Source organism: Ammodytes marinus (genome assembly GCF_949987685.1).
Source record: "Ammodytes marinus genome assembly, contig: scaffold_60, whole genome shotgun sequence".
Classification (NCBI taxonomy): Eukaryota; Metazoa; Chordata; class Actinopteri; order Uranoscopiformes; family Ammodytidae; genus Ammodytes; species Ammodytes marinus.
Window position 1 is genome coordinate 148,065 of NW_027648594.1, and position 19,632 is coordinate 167,696.

At 39.2% G+C, this 19,632-nt stretch overlaps 1 protein-coding gene across 1 annotated transcript in view; it reads left to right on the plus strand.

Annotated features, from left to right (window-relative positions):
- LOC307270297 (uncharacterized protein) overlaps positions 1-19,632 on the plus strand; it is a gene marked incomplete at its 5' end in the record, with an annotated part of 104,074 nt that overhangs the window by 49,848 nt on the left and 34,594 nt on the right. Inside the window, 5 exons of the mRNA XM_080054185.1 lie at positions 12,173-12,346; positions 14,484-14,657; positions 15,568-15,741; positions 16,452-16,625; positions 17,321-17,488. Coding sequence (XP_079910311.1) covers positions 12,173-12,346; positions 14,484-14,657; positions 15,568-15,741; positions 16,452-16,625; positions 17,321-17,488 — 864 coding nt within the window. The remainder of the gene's footprint in view (positions 1-12,172; positions 12,347-14,483; positions 14,658-15,567; positions 15,742-16,451; positions 16,626-17,320; positions 17,489-19,632) is intronic.

Below are 19,632 nucleotides of genomic sequence, written 5' to 3' on the forward strand. Positions count from 1 at the left end.
TACAGTATAGATAGTTCGTTGGTGAAGACATTGCTATTCGCTGTCTGCCTTAGTAGGGCCAAACAGTAGTTTCAGACTGCTAGGGTCGTGAACGCTCACGCAACTGACGCATCAACGTCGTTGCCAAGTGAACAGACAGTCCCACAGCCAATAAGAACGGAGTATCTGAGCCTGCTCTGATTGGTCAAAATTAACATGAGCGGTGGCAATTTTAGGGGGCAGCACACAGAGGCAGGGGGGAGCAAAGTGATGAAAAAATATTTTCAGACTACTTCACCTACATATAGCTGAATGGCTATTATGACAGTTTTGCCAAATATTACAGTGAAAAAATTAGACACTGCAGCATAGGTGAATAATACAATGTATAAAAAAATGTGTATTATTTGGAATGTTGGTTCTCTACAATCATATGAGGTCATCTTTGAGTCATGATTGACATGTGTGCAAAGTTTACCTGCACTTTAAATTCTAAAAATGTCTTACTCCGGGGAGGTCTCGAACGTCATTTTCTTCTCGCAACTCTGTCACCGAGAACTTTGTTCTTTCTTCTCGCGGAGTATGTAACAGGCTTTAAGGGATTGGAGTTTTGAGTCAAAGACAGGTGCACGTGCCAATGGTGTCACCATGGTGACAGAGAGCTAATCAGTGTCAAGTGTAAACAGCTGCTAATCTACACACGTACAGACACTTCTGTCCCCAACCAGATCACACAGACAGAGGTTTTAAATGAACGCATAAGTCTAAACTGCTGCCTGAGGACGACCTAGAGAGAGAATGTATATGAATCAGCTAAAGGACTATGAAGATGTGGAAAAGTAATATAGTCTTAAGTATGAACAGTAGTGAATTGTTAAACTCTAATAGGAATGTTGTTGAATATTTAAAAATGTCTAGATCAAATTATAATTGAAAGACATGAAAAAAAAAATTATGTGTGAAATAGGCCTTCAAAGAGCAGAGTGTTTGCCCCATTTCAACTGTGCCTCTCCGAACTGTCTAATAAAGCGGAAAAAAGAAAAAAAGAATCAAGAAAAAAAAGTGAAATTGCCCTTTAATGGGCAGAGTGAGTCACCAAGGTGAGTGTATGTCTTATTGAGGGTCTGTGATCAGGCAGAAATCCCACCTTTTAGAGGCCTCAGAGAGGTAATTTCATCCAAAACGTCACCTCAAACCGCTGCCTCTAACTGACGGACCCTGAGTCTAACTGACAAAATTATTTTATTGTCAGAACCAGAAGAATCTGATGAAGACACAGTGTGAAGATTATGTCTGTAATGTGAAGAATATGAGAACCAGAGCATTTCAAAGGTGTGGTACAGTCTGCCTTTCTCCAGAAATGTCATGTCTCAGTTATCAAGGCGGCAGTTGGTTGGACACCATTTAGCTTGGAAGCCCAGACCTCCCATTGTGTAAGTCCGATTGCTTCAGTAGTCACATCTATGCGACCGGCAGAATATGTCCTACATTTTGATGTAAAAATTATCCACGTAGGGTTTAATTTGTGGGAGTGAGAGGCAGTTAAGTGGAAGGTTTTGGTGTATTTTTACACCAGTTCTACACTGTAACAGTTGGTTTCCCCACTCTGCCTCTGAACATTCCGTCCCATCCGGATCCCATTATAAATTTAGAAAGAGGTTGAAAAAAGCTTAAAACTAAAACTGTGTTTGTTCAAAGACAGTTGAAGATTTTAAAAAGTTGAATAAGTGTTTAATAGCTGTAATTAATGTGAATTGTTTAACGTTTGAATGGAGTCTCTAGCTGAAAAAATGCGGGAGGAGATAGGTTTCAAAGCAGAGGAAGTTTTAGCGGTTTGGAATGCTGCTCCCATCCGCTTCAATGTTAAATAATTTTTGTTTAATTGCTATTAATTATGAAGTTATTAATTTTTTTGAAAATTTTGAATGAAAGCAATAATGTGGAAAATGGGCTGAATATGAGGATAGTTGAAGGAAGTTTGTGGAATGAAGCATGTTGAAGATATGGACGTCCATGAAAAGCGGGCGGAATAATAAGAATAAGAATAAATACGCAGAATATCAATGCTGTGAATGCTTTCAGCATTCACACCAATAAATACGCAGAATATCAATGCTGTGAATGCTTTCAGCATTCACACCAACTAGAAATGCAATTCCTGAAGAAATTGCGGTGTGAATGCTGCGCTGCTGAACTGAAGCTGATGCTGAATAAACTTCACTGCTGAATGTTGATGAAGAACGAAGGATGAATATATCTGAATGAATAGAATGATTGAATAATACAATTTATGAAAAATGAATTAAAAATTTATGAATTATGACCTTGAAACTTGACCTTTGACCTCTAAACTCCTATGGGGTTATAATTGAGTCATAATAAACATTTGTGCAAAGTTAGAAGAAAATCCGTGTAAGTCTATATTTTGCGGTAACTGGGACTTGAACCACCAACTTTAAGCTCAGGGTTTAAAAAAAAATAAAATAAATTATAGATATGCCTAATGTGTCATATGCACTTCCCACGAGACATGTTCCCCTTCACACAAAGATTTAAGGTGAAAATGTTATTCCCTAAGCAGGATTTGAACCTATGTTCTTCAGACTGCGAGACCTAGGCTTAAACCACTAAGCCACCAAAGTTGTTGAATCTGTCAGAGCAGGTCACATCTATAAAGAGAACTCTATATTCCTATGGCGCGGTGGTGAGCTAATCAGGGCCAATTGGTAACAGCTGTGGTCCCTCTCCACCTTTAGAGCTGAGCGAAACGCATCCTTCAAACTTCTGCCTCTCACACGCAAACCGTTTGTCTGACAGACAAAATGAAGATACCGTGAGAATCAGAAGATTCCAAGATATGGATAAAAAACTTAAAACTGTGAAATAGTAATTGAATAGACTTGGAGCTAAAGTACATTGATGGCTTGATGGAGGGCTCGTCTGAGTCAACTCAGTAAGCTACAACATAAAATAAAAGATTGCGGTGGAGGCTAGAACGGAGGCGGAAGCGGAGGCGGCTTCTTCTTCTTCTTCTTTTAATTTCCGGCAATTGCCTTTTCAGCACATTGCTGCCACCCACAGGACAAAGATAACACGCGTTCAATGAACGATCTGAAAAAAAGCATTTCCTGCTGAGTTGAAAAGTTGAACAAAAGTGGAAAAACTAAAGGTTTATAAAGTCGAAGTTTATAAAGGTCATACTTGTGTAAAATAAGTTTAAAAGGAGATGAGTTTTTTTTTAAATTATCTATTTCAAATAGCCTACACAATGGTATAACTGCAGCAAGACAAACTATGCAATTAATATTAGATATTATTGCATATTTAATCAAGTAAATAAATTACTATTTCATTTAGAACTGTGCCATATCTCTCCTCTTCACCCCAAAGCCCAAAAAACATTAGGATTAAAAAAAGACAGTGCCTCACCAGCCATAAACCTCACTGCACGTCTCTTCACATTCACACTCTCTCACTCACACACACACACACACACACACACACACACACACGGACTCTCTCACTCACACTAACACACACACAGTTTCACATGGGATGTTACTGGTTTCTATGGCAACAGTTGATGACAGTGTCTTCAGTTATTTTGGTCCTGTAATACACTGATATGCAGCAGTTGGTTGGACACCATTTAGCTTGGAAGCCCAAAACTTCCATTGTGTAGGTTCGGTAGTCACATCTATGCGACCGGCAGAATATGTCTTTTTTGGGTGTAATAAACCTTTAAATATCTCTGAAGTTATGAATTTTATGAAAAAATTGTGAATTATGGAAATGTGCTCCCATGCAAGACGAACATGGGACAATTTGAATCCTTAAAAGGAGTTGAAAAGTTGAATATATAGAGGTTTGAATAACATTTCTTGCTGAAGTTATGAAGAAGTTGAAAGACATGGATACAAATCTTAAAACTATGAAATAGTAATTGAATAGACTTGGAGCTAAACTACCTTGATGGCTTGAATTTATATGAATCAGCTAAAGGAGTATGAAGATGTGGAAAAGTAAGAAACAGTCTTAAATATGAACAGTAGTGAATTGTTTAACTCTAATAGGAATGATGTTGAATATTTAAAAATGTCTAGATAAAATTACAATTGAAAGACATGAAAAACAATGTATGTGTGAAATAGGCCTTCAAAGAGCAGAGTGTTTGCCCCATTTCAACTGTGCCTCTACGAACTGTCTAATAAAGCGGAAAAAAGAAAAAAAGAATCAAGAAAAAAAAGTGAAATTGCCCTTTAATGGGCAGAGTGAGTCACCAAGGTGAGTGTATGTCTTATTGAGGGTCTGTGATCAGGCAGAAATCCCACCTTTTAGAGGCCTCAGAGAGGTCATTTCATCCAAAACGTCACCTCAAACCGCTGCCTCTAACTAGCGGACCCTGAGTCTAACTGACAAAATTATTTTATTGTTAGAACCAGAAGAATCTGATGAAGACACAGTGTGAAGATTATGTCTGTAATGTGAAGAATATGAGAACCAGAGCATTTCAAAGGTGTGGTACAGTCTGCCTTTCTCCAGAAATGTCATGTCTCAGTTATCAAGGCGGCAGTTGGTTGGACACCATTTAGCTTGGAAGCCCAGACCTCCCATTGTGTAAGTCCGATTGCTTCAGTAGTCACATCTATGCGACCGGCAGAATATGTCCTACATTTTGATGTAAAAATTATCCACGTAGGGTTTAATTTGTGGGAGTGAGAGGCAGTTAAGTGGAAGGTTTTGGTGTATTTTTACACCAGTTCTACACTGTAACAGTTGGTTTCCCCACTCTGCCTCTGAACATTCCGTCCCATCCGGATCCCATTATAAATTTAGAAAGAGGTTGAAAAAAGCTTAAAACTAAAACTGTGTTTGTTCAAAGACAGTTGAAGATTTTAAAAAGTTGAATAAGTGTTTAATAGCTGTAATTAATGTGAATTGTTTAACGTTTGAATGGAGTCTCTAGCTGAAAAAATGCGGGAGGAGATAGGTTTCAAAGCAGAAGAAGTTTTAGCGGTTTGGAATGCTGCTCCTATCCGCTTCAATGTTAAATAATTTTTGTTTAATTGCTATTAATTATGAAGTTATTAATTTTTTTGAAATTTTTGAATGAAAGCACACATGTGGAAAATGGGCTGAATATGAGGATAGTTGAAGGAAGTTTGTGGAATGAAGCATGTTGAAGATATGGACGTGCATGAAAAGCGGGCGGAATAATAATAATAAATGCGGTGAATATCAAAGCTGTGAATGCTTTCAGCATTCACACCAAATACGCAGAATATCAATGCTGTGAATGCTTTCAGCATTCACACCAATAATGCATTTTATTTATGGGCGCCACACAAACAAACCTGTTTCATCATTCGCTTTTCTCTGTTGAGTCGTCAAACCTCCTGAAGTCCTGGATTATATGTTCACCACTACAATCTGAATTCCCCACATTTATTTGAAACAGACTTCATTTTGTTTCCTGAGCCCTCAGAGATGTTTTCACTGGGGGCGCCTTTAGCTCAGTTGTTAAGGCGTCCCCCTCCCGGGCCGGCCCAGCAGCAGACCCGGGTTCGATTCCCACCCGTGGTCGTTCTCTGCATGTCACTCCCCTCTCTGCCCCATTTCACCTCTGTCTCTCTGCACTATCAAATAAAGCATAAAAATGCCCAAAAAATATCTTTAAAAAAAAAGAGATGTTTTCACTGATCTCCCTGTGTTCACAGATGTCAGCCTTTAACTTGGTGAGTACAATTTTATTATTTTTACAAGAAATATATTTGTGTGTTTACTGTGTGAGAGGTTTGCATTTTACTCTGCACTTTGCGGCATGCCCGTGGGACCTGCAGCTTTTTGCGGGGTGGGTGGTTTATATATTATTGCAGTTGGGTTAATAAACCGCAGGTATTATGGTTGTGCCGATGGTTGACGATAGAAACGTTTATCAGCAATTGAAGGGATGATCGGCAAGTTGTGTGTGTGTGTGTGTGTGTGTGTGTGTGTGTGTGTGTGTGTGTGTGTGTGTGTGTGTGTGTGTGTGTGTGTGTGTGTGTGTGTGTGTGTGTGTGTGTGTGTGTGTGTGTGTGTGTGTGTAAGATGTTTTTATCAACACATCCATAGCCATCCCCAGCGAAAACAATATCCATGTCTGCCTCAGTTAACTGCACTACATCCATTTAACCAAAAGATGTCACTCACGCCCCATTAACTGTGTTCACTGCTTCTGTTAAAAGATACTATATGCAACAGTAGACCTGCTGCAAAGCCTCAACTTTAAAAACACATCAACAGTCATGATCACCTCTTTTATTATTGCTTTTTCACTTTTTCTGCTTTCTGTTTTCCCCTTAACTTCAATATTTATAAAGAATCTTAAACTCAATACTGACTTAAAGAGAGAATTGTCCTACTGCTGTATTGTTGATTTGGTGTGCAAATGTGTTTTAGGATTATTCTTTAAAATAAAAAAAGATAACATTTTATTTCAATCAAAAGCACAAATGTGGTGGAGCCTCACTGTACTGTGACCCACTCCTATAGATATGAAAGGCCCATTCAGGAAATAGAATAATTTATTTATATTACTTTTTTTTAACGATTATACACTAATTGAAACTACTTATATATTATATTATATTATATTCCATTTCTATGGAGGTTGTAAAGAAACATACCAATACATTATACACACTGCACCTTTAACCTGGATAGAATAGAGCTATTGACGTAACTGGAGGCGTATCTACCTGTACATGCTGACGTGGAAGTCTGACGTGGAATACATAAATATGGGTGTTAACCAAAGCAGGTACATTCCCTACTGTCTCAGGGCGGCAAAGGACAGTTTTGGCAGCAGTTGAGATTGACGAGAAGTGAGAATTGCACATACTTCAAACTCTGAAGTTAAAACAACCATGTGCAATGTCCTTTATTTCTGAAGTCGGAGGAGCTGGGTGAAAAAATGCAGAATGCAGAATGGGAAACTGGTTAACTTTCGGCCGGACATCACAGTGTGGTAAAATGGCGGCTTACTTTCCTCATAAATGTCACAGATTTGTTGAATTCACTTGTTACTGATTTGATTTATTATTTAAGTTTTTGTTGCTGTAACTTTGTACTCCTGTTCTGCTCCGTAGCAGAATGTTAACACTGTTCAGACTATAATTAGTACCAAGCCTGTTTAGCCCGGGGAGTGGAAACCAGACTAGCCTGTGCATGTCTGTCTGTCTGATGAGTTATGAGATGAGTCAAGTGAGTTTTTGTAGCCCCACATTGTAGGCTCAGGGGGAGGATGGGGGCTGCCGGCGCGGTGGGTGGGGAGTTGGAGGGGGGGGGGGGCTGACATACACAATACAGTTATAAGGCAAGGCAAGTCACATAGCACATTTCATACACAGAGGTAATTTAAGTGGGGATACACACATTTCTTTTGCATTTGTTCATGCTTTATTTGACAGTTGAGTGACTGACATGCAGAGAACGACCACAGGTTGTCCTGCTTTTGAGGACTGACTCTATTGGAGAGCTCTAACCACTAAACCACCAGCGTCCCCCCCCCCCCCCCCCCCCCCGCTTATCGTTTTTCAACAAAAAAGTATGCAAATATACAGTAATTGATGAACTGAACTTAATTTTTGGACAATATTTGACTTAAAAAAAGTGTATTTCCTTTAAGTTCCTTAAAATAAGTAAAGGAGTTATTTGGTATTTCTTTGCCAGCCACTGTATATGTAGAGGGGAAAAATATTTCCAATTTTTTTTTTACTGTGAGTGAAGGGCAGTGGCCATTCTACTATTCTATTTGAAATGTATTTCCCAGTAGCTTGTTGGTAGCATTGCTATTTTTGTACTACAGGCATGCAAACTCGTCACCTTTCGGCGAAATTTGCCGTTTTGGAAACAAAATTGGCCATCTATGTGAGGCAGGGGCGGTCGTAACGATCTCAGGGCCCGTTTCAAGACCCAGTATAGGGTCACTACCCACTTTTTTTTTTTTTATAAATAATGCTTGTGCATGCTCCCCGCGAAAAAAAAAAAAAGATTGTGGAAACCATTTGGTTCATAGACGGATTATGAGATAATGGGCCCATTGGCCCAGACTCTTAAAGCCCCCCCTCCCCCTCCCCCACTCCTCCCTATTCCCTATTCAACAGATAAAGGGTGGATAGCTACTTTTTATGAACAGTATAGAATTTACACATAGAAAGCTTATTACTGTATGTGTGAGGGGGCCTTCAAGGCCCCTCTTGAAGCCCCTAAGACAGAGGTAATAATGCTTTAGTTTTGCACTTGCTTTTCTATTTTTCACCTACTAGTTGAGGGGCCCATGATGATTTATTTCCTTATTTTAGGTGATTCCTTTTTGGACCCTGTTATTGACATGAGTGACTGAGCTCTTTGACAATGCGACATGTAAAGTTACTATCAGTATTTCTGGCTTAGGGCCCCCCTGAGCCCTTGGGCCTGGTTGCATGCAATTTTCTTCTCAAAGTGCACCAGAGTGATGAATTTTATTTTAAAAGGTTGCATTTTTTTCTTACACCCACCTCAGTCTCCTTATATATCCTACTGTAAGAAGCACTGTAGGTGTTTATGGTTATTATAGGTAATTACACTGGTCAGTCTGAACTGGAAGCCTAATAATGGCCGAGCCCTCCGCCCCAAACATCAAGTGTCCCTTTTTTTCCTAAATCCAAGGTGGCAACCCTAGTGCCTACTCGGTTTATGTGAATCACTTTTTAAATAAATTCACTGAGTTTGCCAACCGTTGTTTTACAGCCATTTGCATTGCTTTATGCGCACACTGATTAATGGCTCATTTTACTATTCATCTGACAACGTTTTTTTTGTCTCTTCACCAGAATACACCAAATTGCTTCTCTTAAATGTTCAAATCACAAAAAAAAATGCCCCCAGACCCCCCTACCGGGGTTTGTTTTCGGACTTCTCACCTTTTTCATGGCTTATGAGTTTGCATACCTGGTACTAGGTTCATTCCTGGTCAGCTGCCAGAGCTAAAAGGGAAAATCTAACAAATAGTGAAATAGAAATGTGTCAGTCCCATGTGTTACATTTTACCAGAGTACATTTTTTTCTTAATCTTTCAGCCTTTTGCTGATTATGAACCCAATACAGTTCAGGTGTTGATGGAAGAAAACTGAGTTGTGGATATTTGTTCATGATTTTTGTCTATTTTCCATCAGCTGAAACTCAGAGGGAAACTGGAAGCACAACAATCACCGCCCAGAATTCAAATGTTATCACATCTCACTTAACAGATAATAATGTGGGCGGGAATTTAACAATCAACTTGCATGGTAAATGTTTCCCCAGAATTAACAAGAATAAAAAATACATTATTTAATGTTTTATTATGGAATTTAATGTCTTGACTGATTTGGCATTTTTCAGATGTTTCAGGACATACTCCTGCCAGGACAGATGAGACTAATGTTCCTCCCAAAACTGAAGGTAATGTGATGCTTAAATATATAAATAATTTGACATATCTTAACCATATTATGTAGTTTTACATATTCAGTCATTTTGGGTTGATTAACAATTTCATCTTGCACGTTATTGTAAACCTAGCTAAACCTAATAAAAGGCACAATGAAATCTGAAGTTTGGGGCTTTGTCTGTTATAGTTTTTCCAAAAACCTAGGGCACATTCATACAGTATTTGATTATTTGGAAAACTACAAGAACATGAATGATATTCATCTAATCAATATTTTCTTCATCTTTCAGGAAACATCCCAAGGTGCCAGGCTGAACTAAAATCTTACCTTGAAAATGAAACAAATAAACTGTTTCAAGGAGCAAAGGCATCGTTAACTCCTTTAGAAAACATCTATACGGAGCTTTACATTACAGAAGGAGGCAGCGGAGAGGTTAATAGTGAACATGAAGTTATTGAATTAGAATGTAAAAGGCGTCCGAGTGAGGAAAAGAAAATCTACCTCAATGAAATTTTTAAACCTTTATCAAATAATGAAAACTCTCTTAAGATAATTCTAACAAAAGGAATTGCTGGCATTGGAAAAACTGTCGCTGTGCAGAAATTCACTAATGACTGGGCAACAGGAAAAGCCAACCAAACCTTTCAGTTCATATTTCCATTCACATTCAGAGATTTGAACTTAATAAATGATCAGAGTTGGAGCCTTCAGAGTTTAATACATTACTTTTTTGAAGAAGTGAAGAATTTGGAAAATTCAAACTACAACAGTTCAAATGTTTTGTTCATCTTCGACGGCCTGGACGAAAGCACAATTTCTCTGGACTTTAAGAAGAATGAGTTATGCCGCAGTGTTACAAAGCCTTTAACACTAGATGTCCTACTAACCAACTTGATTAAAGGGAAACTGCTGCCCAAAGCTTCAGTTTGGATCACAAGTAGACCAGCCGCGGCCACTAAGATTCCTCCCGAGTTTATCCACCGGGTGACCGAGGTGCGAGGCTTTAATGATGAGCAGAAGGAGGAGTACTTTCAGAAGGAAGTTAAGGAAGAGGATATGGCCCAGAAGATCCTTGACCATCTTCAGTCAAAACTGCTAAGAAGTCTGTTCATCATGTGCCACATCCCATTGTTCTGTGAGATTTCCGCCACGGTTCTCATGAGTCTCTTAAGAGAAACTCCAGAACATCAGTTGCCCAAGACTCTGACTGAAATGTACACACACTTCCTGATCATCCAGACAAAGAGGAAACACGAGAAGGATTATCAGGTAGATGAAACAGACAAAGACTTGATCATGAAGCTGGGAAAGTTGGCATTTGAACAGCTACAGAAGGGCAACGTGATCTTCTATGAAGAAGACTTGAGAAATTGTCAAATTGATCTTAAACAAGCTGCAGAGTATTCAGGAGTTTGCACAAAGATCTTAAGAAGAGAATCTGGTCTTCACCAAAGAGAGGTCTACTCTTTCATACATTTAACTGTTCAGGAGTTTCTTGCAGCTCTGTATGTGTTAGAGACCTTCTTAGAAAGCGGAGAAAATCTTCTTCCCAGCCAGATAGGTGTGAGAGTTGCCTCAGAGAATGGAGAAATTCCCATCATCTACCTCCACAAGAACGCTGTAGCTGAAGCTTTGGGCCACGATTATGGACAGTGGGACTTGTTCCTGCGCTTCCTGCTCGGCCTGTCGCAGGATAAAAACCAGGAGCTTCTTCATAAGGAATTAAATTTTAAAGGAAGACGTTCACAGAACAACCAGGAGACAATCAATTACATTCATTACCAGATCAAGCAACTGTCCGACACTGACAGGAGTATCAATCTGTTCCACTGTTTGAATGAGTTGGGTGACCAGACTCTGGTAGAGCAAGTCCAAACGTACATGAGCTTAGAAGATCGGAGAAAAATCTCACCTTCACATTGGTCAGCTCTGGCTTTCCTGCTGCTCGTTTCCAAAGAAGACCTGGATGTCTTTGACCTGAAGGAATACTATAAATCAGATGTAGTTCTTGAGAGGCTGCTGCCTGTGCTCAAAGCATCAAAGATAGCTCGGTAAGTAATTAAACTATTAAAAAAATAAGTTTAAGGAGAGAAGGGAATGTTTACAAATGTTAACAGTAATTTTGTTTTCAACTTTAGGCTGTCAAGTGACTATCAACTCACCGACAGATCTTACAAGAATATTTCATCAGCTCTTTGCTTTAAGTCTTCTCGTCTGGAGGAGTTAGACCTGAGCAAAAGTAAACTGAAGGACTCTGGAGTGAAGTTGATCTCTGATGGTCTAAAAAGTCTCAACTGCAAGCTCCAGAAACTAAGGTAGAAACATATAGATGCACAGTATTTGTGTTAAGGAGTTTGACATTTAAAATTGCAATATTTCTCTTTTCTTTCAAGTATTACATTTATATAAAATACAACACATCTTGAAAGCATACATATAGTAATTTACTCATCTTTAAACAATTTGTATCTTTTAATCTTTTAAAGAAAATCTTCCACAAATATTTCTCATGGTTTCATCTATAACTGCAGAGAGATTATGTTAAGCATGTATTATTTCATCATAAAGGTGTTGAGTCATTTGGTCAGGAAAGTTTTGAACGTGTTGGTTTGAATTACATCAGTTATCTCCTCTCATCCCGACTCAGATGTCTGATCATCTCAGCCACTGGGTCAGAGGTCAGGGTCTGTAGCTGCTACTATGTGTTTCCATCTATAAATTAAACCTGTTTTCTCCAACAGACTGGTTGAATGCCACTTTGAAGAGAGTGGCTGTGCTGCACTGATTTCCAGTCTGAAGTCAAACCCCGCTCACATGAGGGTTCTGGATCTGTCAGGAAATATCTTAAGAGACGCTGGTGTCAGAAACCTTTCTGAGTTCTTGGCAGATTCACTTTGTCGACTTGAGACACTGATGTGAGTATTGTGGCCGTTATCACACTCTGAATAGTGAAGAAGATGCTGCACTGCAACACACCTGTCACACATTCAGGTGTGTAGGGACAGTTTTCAGGTTTTTGAGTCCGTCATCAAACTCAAAGTCAGTGTTTATAAGCAGTAGACATTTTAAATACATAGTTTATATGACACTTCAATGAAGTGTTTCTATATTGTGATTCATATCTGTTTATACAGCAAAGTAAATGATAATAATAATAATAATAATCTTTATTTGTATAGCGTCCTTCATACATAAAATGCAGCTCAGTGCTTTACATGCACAAAATAAAGAAAATATGAAACAAAACACATTCATCACAGGCAATAAACCAAAGAGCAAAAGATTAAAAAAAATAAAATAAAAATAAAAATGCAATAAAAAAATTCAAATAAAATGCAATACAAACATTAAATAAAAGTGCATAAAAATGCTAGACCTTTCATTATTGAAAATGGGCAATGCATAAAACAAATATAAAAATATAAAAGATAAAAAAGAAAAAACATAAAATACGATAAAATAAATATATGGTGGAATTAATTAAAAGCAGCAGCATAAAGATGTGTTTTGAGCTGCTTCTTAAAACTATCAACAGACGTTGCTGTTCTTATATGTAGGGGCAGTTTGTTGGCCGTCGGTGCATAAAAACTAAAAGCTGCTTTTCCTTTAATCTGTGGTATGTTAAGCAGGCCGGCACCAGAGGACCTGAGAGGTCGCATTGGGACATATTCAGATAAGCAGTCAGATAAATACAATGGTGCTAAACCATTTAGTGCTTTAAAAACAATTAAAAGCATTTTAAAATCAATCCTAAAAGCTACAGGGAGCCAGTGAAGTGAAGCTAAAACTGGAGTAATGTGATTTCTCAACCTGGTTTTAGTTAAATGATGAGTTTTAGTTGTTAATAAAAACTAACTCTGCCTAAAACTGCATAATTGGGTTCAAGAAATGTGTTGCTCAATGTATTAATAAGAAAGTGGTTCACATGTGAACATTGATGTGCTCGATAAGTTTCATGGCAGTCTGTTCATTATTATTATTATTATTATTATTATTATTATTATTAAACTTGGATTTATATAGCGCTTTTCTTTGGTACTCAAAGCGCTTTACAGGGTTCCAGGTTCAATACGTTCACACACAGTCATACCGGTGGTGGTAAACTACGATAGTAGCCACAGTTGCCCTGGGGCAGACTGACAGAAGCGAGGCTGCCATTCAGCGCCATCGGCCCCTCCGACCACCACCTCAAACATACAGCAGTCATACACATTCACACGAGGCAAGGTGGGTGAAGTGTCTTGCCCAGGGACACAACGACCATGACACAAGTGGCCGGGCGGGGATCGAACCGCCAACCCTAGGATCATTGGCCAACCCGCTTAACCACCTGAGCCACAGTCGCCCCGACATTAGTTTGTATATTCTTTCTGGGAACTAGGTTTTGTCCTGAGGGTGGTAGTATGGTTAAGGTCAGAGGGTCACCATATTTATTAGGATCCTTCAGTAAAATTTAGTTGAAGTCTGGCCAGTTGGTTGATTTAAAGTATTTAGATTGACCGACTCAAAAAACACTGCCAAAAGTTAGAATTGTGTGATAAAACTTTACATTTATCAAACATTTATCCAGTCAACAAAATCTAGAAAACAGTCGTAGGAAACAAATCAAAACTGTTTAATGTTTATAGCCCAATATCACAAATAGCCACTTGTCTCAGTGGGCATACACAATATGACATTCTATGCCCTTAGACCCTTAGATCGATGTCAGGTGCACTGAACAGACCAATAGAAAAATCACAAAGGAATACAATCATTGACAAACTGTCAACATGCCGATACTAAAATATGAATAGTGCGGATGCAGGCGAACTTCAGATGACAGACAACCAATAAGCGAAGCAAAGTTAACATAGAGAAGTGAACATTCGTGAGAGTACATTGGTTATTGGTTCAGGACAGTTTTGAACGTGTTGGTTTAAATGACATCAGAGTTATCTAATCTCATCCCCGACCCACATGTCTGATCATCTCAGCCACTGGGTCAGAGGTCAGGGTCTGTAGCTGCTACTACATGTTTCCACCTAAAGTTAAACCTGTTTTCTCCAACAGACTGGGTGGATGTCGGTATACAGAGAGTGGCTGTGCTGCACTGGTTTCCAGTCTGAAGTCAAACCCCGCTCACATGAGGGTTCTGAATCTGAAAGGAAATAACTTAGGAGACAATGTTGTCAAAAGCCTTTCTGAGTTCTTGGCAGAGCCACTATGTCGACTGGAGACACTGATGTGAGTATTTTTGCCATTATTACACTCTGAAAAGTATAGACGATTTCTAGTTCAATGCAGTTCGACAGCTCCTTAATCCACATTGCCAGTGTTGGAGGATGCACACTTTTCCAACACAGTGCAATGGCTCTCCTTGCTTGAAGCAGGACAAAGTCAAGCAGTCTGGTCTTTTTTGACGCATGAGGAAAGTATTTTGGGTTCACTCCAAGCACACACAGCTTGGGATCCAAAGGCACCCTGAACTTTGACTTTGAACATCTCTGACAAACATTTTATAACATCCTTCCAGAAATCCTGGATCCTTGAACATTCCCATAAACAATGGAATAGAGTTCCTTTCTCATCTACACATTTAGAACACATATCTGGAATATTAGCAAACATATGATGGAGCTTGACAGGAGTTATGTATGTTCTCATCAGCCACTTACAGTGCTGCTTGAAAGTATGTGAACCCCTTGAGCATTTTGGAATTTTATTTAGTTTAACCATTAATCATTAATTTTTATCAATACCAGTATTTATTTTTTTATATGAAATAACAGATGTTTGCGTATCAATTAAAACATTTTCTTTTCCGGAAATCAATTGTTAACACACACTTTGGTGGGCCTAAACTGACCTGGTTTTATATCTGTTTTATCTAATGCCGCCCAATTTCGTCCCTAAAGATCTCTCATTACATTGGTTCATTTCATCACTCAATCATAACCTGATTGTGTTTACCTGCTCCATTTAAACAATGCAGCTCAGGGTTCACAAACTTTTGCACATACAAAAGTTGGCAAATCATTTGTTTTGTCTGTTTTAACAATATGTTTATGTTTTGTTAAAATGTAGCTTTTTAATTGTAAACTGCTACTTCATGTTACATGTTACCACCTAAATTTTAACCTGTTTTCTCTATCAGACTGTCTCACTGTGGGTTTGCAGAGAGTGGCTGTGCTGCACTGGCTTCCAATCTGAAGTCAAACCCCGCTCACATGAGGGTTCTTGATCTGACATTAAATTCCTTCGGAGACGCTGGTGTCAAAAACCTTTCTGAGTTCTTGGCAGAGCCACTTTGTCGACTGGAGACACTGAGGTGAGTATTGTGGCCATTATCACACTGTGAGTGGTGATTAAGATGCTGTTCTGCAACACAACTGTCACACATTCATGTGTGCAGAGAAAGTTGTTATGTACTTGGCGCCATCATCACACTAAAAGTCCCATATTTAGCATTTATAAGCAGTAGACATTTTAAATACATGGTATTTTTTTCAATACACACACACCACAAAAAAGCTCTACACCCATTGTTAGTGACAAGTGTTTCTATATAAGCTATACACCCATTGTTGGTGACGAGTGTTTCTATATTGTCATTCACATGTGTTTATACATATATTACATGTTCTCTTTGTACTGCCTAGACTCTCCTCGCTCTTCTCGTATTACTGAGAAAGATACAGTCAATACAATCCAAAACTCTGATTGAAAAACGGGTCTTAAAATGTTTCCCTCCAGCCTGAAATACTTTTTATTTTATTTTTTCTCAGGTTTGTTTTTTGAATTTTCAATGATACAGGTCGATCTGTAATGTACAATTTCTTTATTATTTCCTAAGAAAGGTGTGTAGTCATTGGGTCAGGAATGTTTTCAGGTTGACAATAACATATTGGTTTGAATGACATCAGAGTTATCTCGTCTCATCCCTGACCCACATGTCTGATCAGCTCAGCCACTGGGTCAGAGGTCTGTAGCTGCTATTACGTGTTTCCACCTAAAAGTTAAACCTGTTTTCTCCAACAGACTGGGTGGCTGTGAGATTACAGAGAGAGGCTGTGCTGCTCTGGCTTCCAGTCTGAAGTCAAACCCCGCTCACATGAGGGTTCTGGATCTGATAGGAAATTACTTGGGAGACGTTGGTGTCAGAAACCTTTCTGAGTTCTTGGCAGAGCCACTTTGTCGACTGGAGACACTGAGGTGAGTATTGTGGCAATTATCTCTGAAAAGTGTAGAAGATACTGCCCTGCAACACACCTGTCACACATATAGGGAAAAGTGTTGATTCATGTAGTTTTTTATGGTTTTCGTTCTAGTAACTTACTTTACTGCATTGCTGCTTCATTTAGGTTGTTAAAAAATGATTAGAAAGCTATACTATACGATTTCGGGTGTGACGAAATATCATGGCACGAAATTTCGCGATAGTAAAACATCTCGATATCTCTCGTAGAGGTTCAAAATTGTCTGGTGATATCATGTCATGAAGGCTACGTCCACATTTATTTTGTTACAGTCTATGGACTTTTTACAAAATTCTAACGCTCTGTGCTCTCCGCTGAAATAAGCATAAGAATAGGGCTGCAACTAACGATTATTTTAATAATCGATTAATCAGCAGCAGTTGACAGACTTTTTGGTTGGACTAGACGGATACTGAGTTGAAGGAGATTTTTAACCCAAAGACAGTGAAGGTACAACACTTTTATATAGGCCTACAGTCCAGTGTTAAGATATGACCAAAATACAAGCTGTGTTCTCTCACACTATAGCTTTCCCGCACGCTTAATCGCTCAACTATTGTTGACGCGCCAATCTGTATTGGACCAGAGGTCAGGGTCTGTAGCTGCTACTACATGTTACCACCTATAAGTTAAACCTGTTTTCTCCAACAGACTGGTTCGCTGTGGGTTTGCAGAGAGTGGCTGTGCTGCACTGGTTTCCAATCTGAAGTCAAACCCCGCTCACATGAGGGTTCTGGATGTGACACAAAATGACTTTGGAGACGTTGATGTCAGAAACCTTTCTGAGTTCTTGGCAGTTTGTCGACTGGAGACACTGATGTGAGTATTGTGGCCGTTATCACACTCTGAATAGTGACGAAGATACTGCCCTGCAACACACCTGTCACACATTTAGGGGAGTGTTAATAAATGCAGTTTTCGCTGTTGTTTCATTGAAAACTTACTCTACTATGCATTGCTTCATTTAGGTCGTTGAACAAAACTTAGAAATACATTTAAGAAATATATCCTATACTATTGTGACGACCCCCTGCCTTTCCATTTAAACATCCGTTCATTGCCAATTCCCTTTCAAAAAGAAGTCAAGATCATCGGGGACAGGCTAAAATTACAAGCTAATAGTTGGGCCTATTTTTTTGCGTGTCAAGTCAAAACTTCATTGTAAATTATGATACATTCGGGGGGGGTTAGTTTCCTCTTGACACCCGATGGGCGTGGCCAGGGATCGTCATTGCCAACTGGGAACACCTGGGCCCGGTGCTCCCAGTATAAAGCCTTTACTAATCCCTGGAACACACATCCTACCTCTACTGCGTGTCTGCGACCGTGTTAAAACACTACAGCGGTCACACATTCAACCTCGGTCGCACTGCCGTCGGATGGCGCTTCCGCAGCGACGCACCACTTCACCTCAGGAGGCTTGCCTATTTTTTCAGGGAGACGCACGTCTCTCTCTGGTCTGTCTGCTTTAACTGATGGAGAAATACTCTGCTGGGAGTCATATTGACTTCATACCAGCAGCTTTCGCTGTAGTTTCACCATGTCCTACAGGGGTTGACACTAAGGTTTTCAAATGCACTTGCCCATAGGGCAAGTACAGGTAATGTTTTACTTGCCCGAATGTTGTGTTCACTTGCCCAAAAAAAACAAAAAAACTGTTAAACAATGATATGTACAGTGATATATGCTTATTAAATTATACATTTTAGCGAACCGTATCTCTTAAATGCAAACACTGCTTACTTGTCTCATCCTGACCACATAAAACGAACAACAATTCATATAAGCCTATATATCATGACATCACACTACACCAAGCGCTTGGTCCTGCTGCAGCATCGTGAAAGGACCTCTTTTTGCCATGCACCTTGCCCAGGGGCTCAGAAAACTCAGTCTAGCTCAGAGTCAAGCTGAATGTTAGCTTCCTCAGAAAAATTTAACTTATTTTACTTATTTAAAACGGTCACTTTGTGCCAAAAAGTGATCGTGTGCCATAAAATGATTAAAGTCCACCATGTTAAAGCTATTGCCCAGTTACACTGTAAGTAGGGAGGGGGATCATTAATTTCTATTCATATTGATACCATTATAAAGACTCCACAATCCAAATCTTTATCGATTCTTTTCTATTATTTTGTTTAAAGAGAACTGGTATTATTGCTTTAATTGCTTATAAGATGAGCAGAGCTCAGGATAGGACTTTAAGCAGGTCATAATTCCATATTTAGGCCTACTAATAATTTTATATTGCTGGGGAAACAAGTTTTTTACCCAAACTGTAGGCTATTATTCAAGCTTCCCGCGAAAAACTCAAATTTCTTATTTTCTTGATGTTACATTTGAACACATCATGATGTCATTTTATTGACCTTTGCCTAATAATCATTTTACTGAGCCGACCTGAAAACATCACATTTGAACTGTTAGCGATTTTTTTTAGCTAACTAGGTCTTATCCTGCAGATTTTAATATGGATTTAAAAACTATCCGATTTTTTAACTGTGGGACTTGTCACTTGCTACAGTCTCTCGTTTGTTGATCACCGCTGCATTGAATGAATGATGAGACGGTGCCGAGCCCGTCTGCAGCGGCTCAGCAGACAAGAGTTTTTTTTTGGGGGGGAGACGGAGCGGGTTGAAGGAGTTTCTTCAAGACAGTCGAAGGTAGAACACTTTTACAGTCCATGATGCGGTCCAGTGATGGAATAATACGCTGAAGTATGCCTAATTAGATGAAGATGACCCGACTCGATATTTAAAATTACATAATGTGACTTAGCCTACTGGACTCCCTAGCGGTATCAATAAGCTCAAACGTTATTGATTTCTGGGTTTTGAATATAGCGGAACCAGGTCCGTAGAATAGAGCCGGCTTTCGGAACGTAGACAGCGAAACTGCGCGCACACAGGCTGTGTGTAGTGTGTGTGTGTGTGTGAGAGAGAGAGAGATAGAGAGATCGAGTG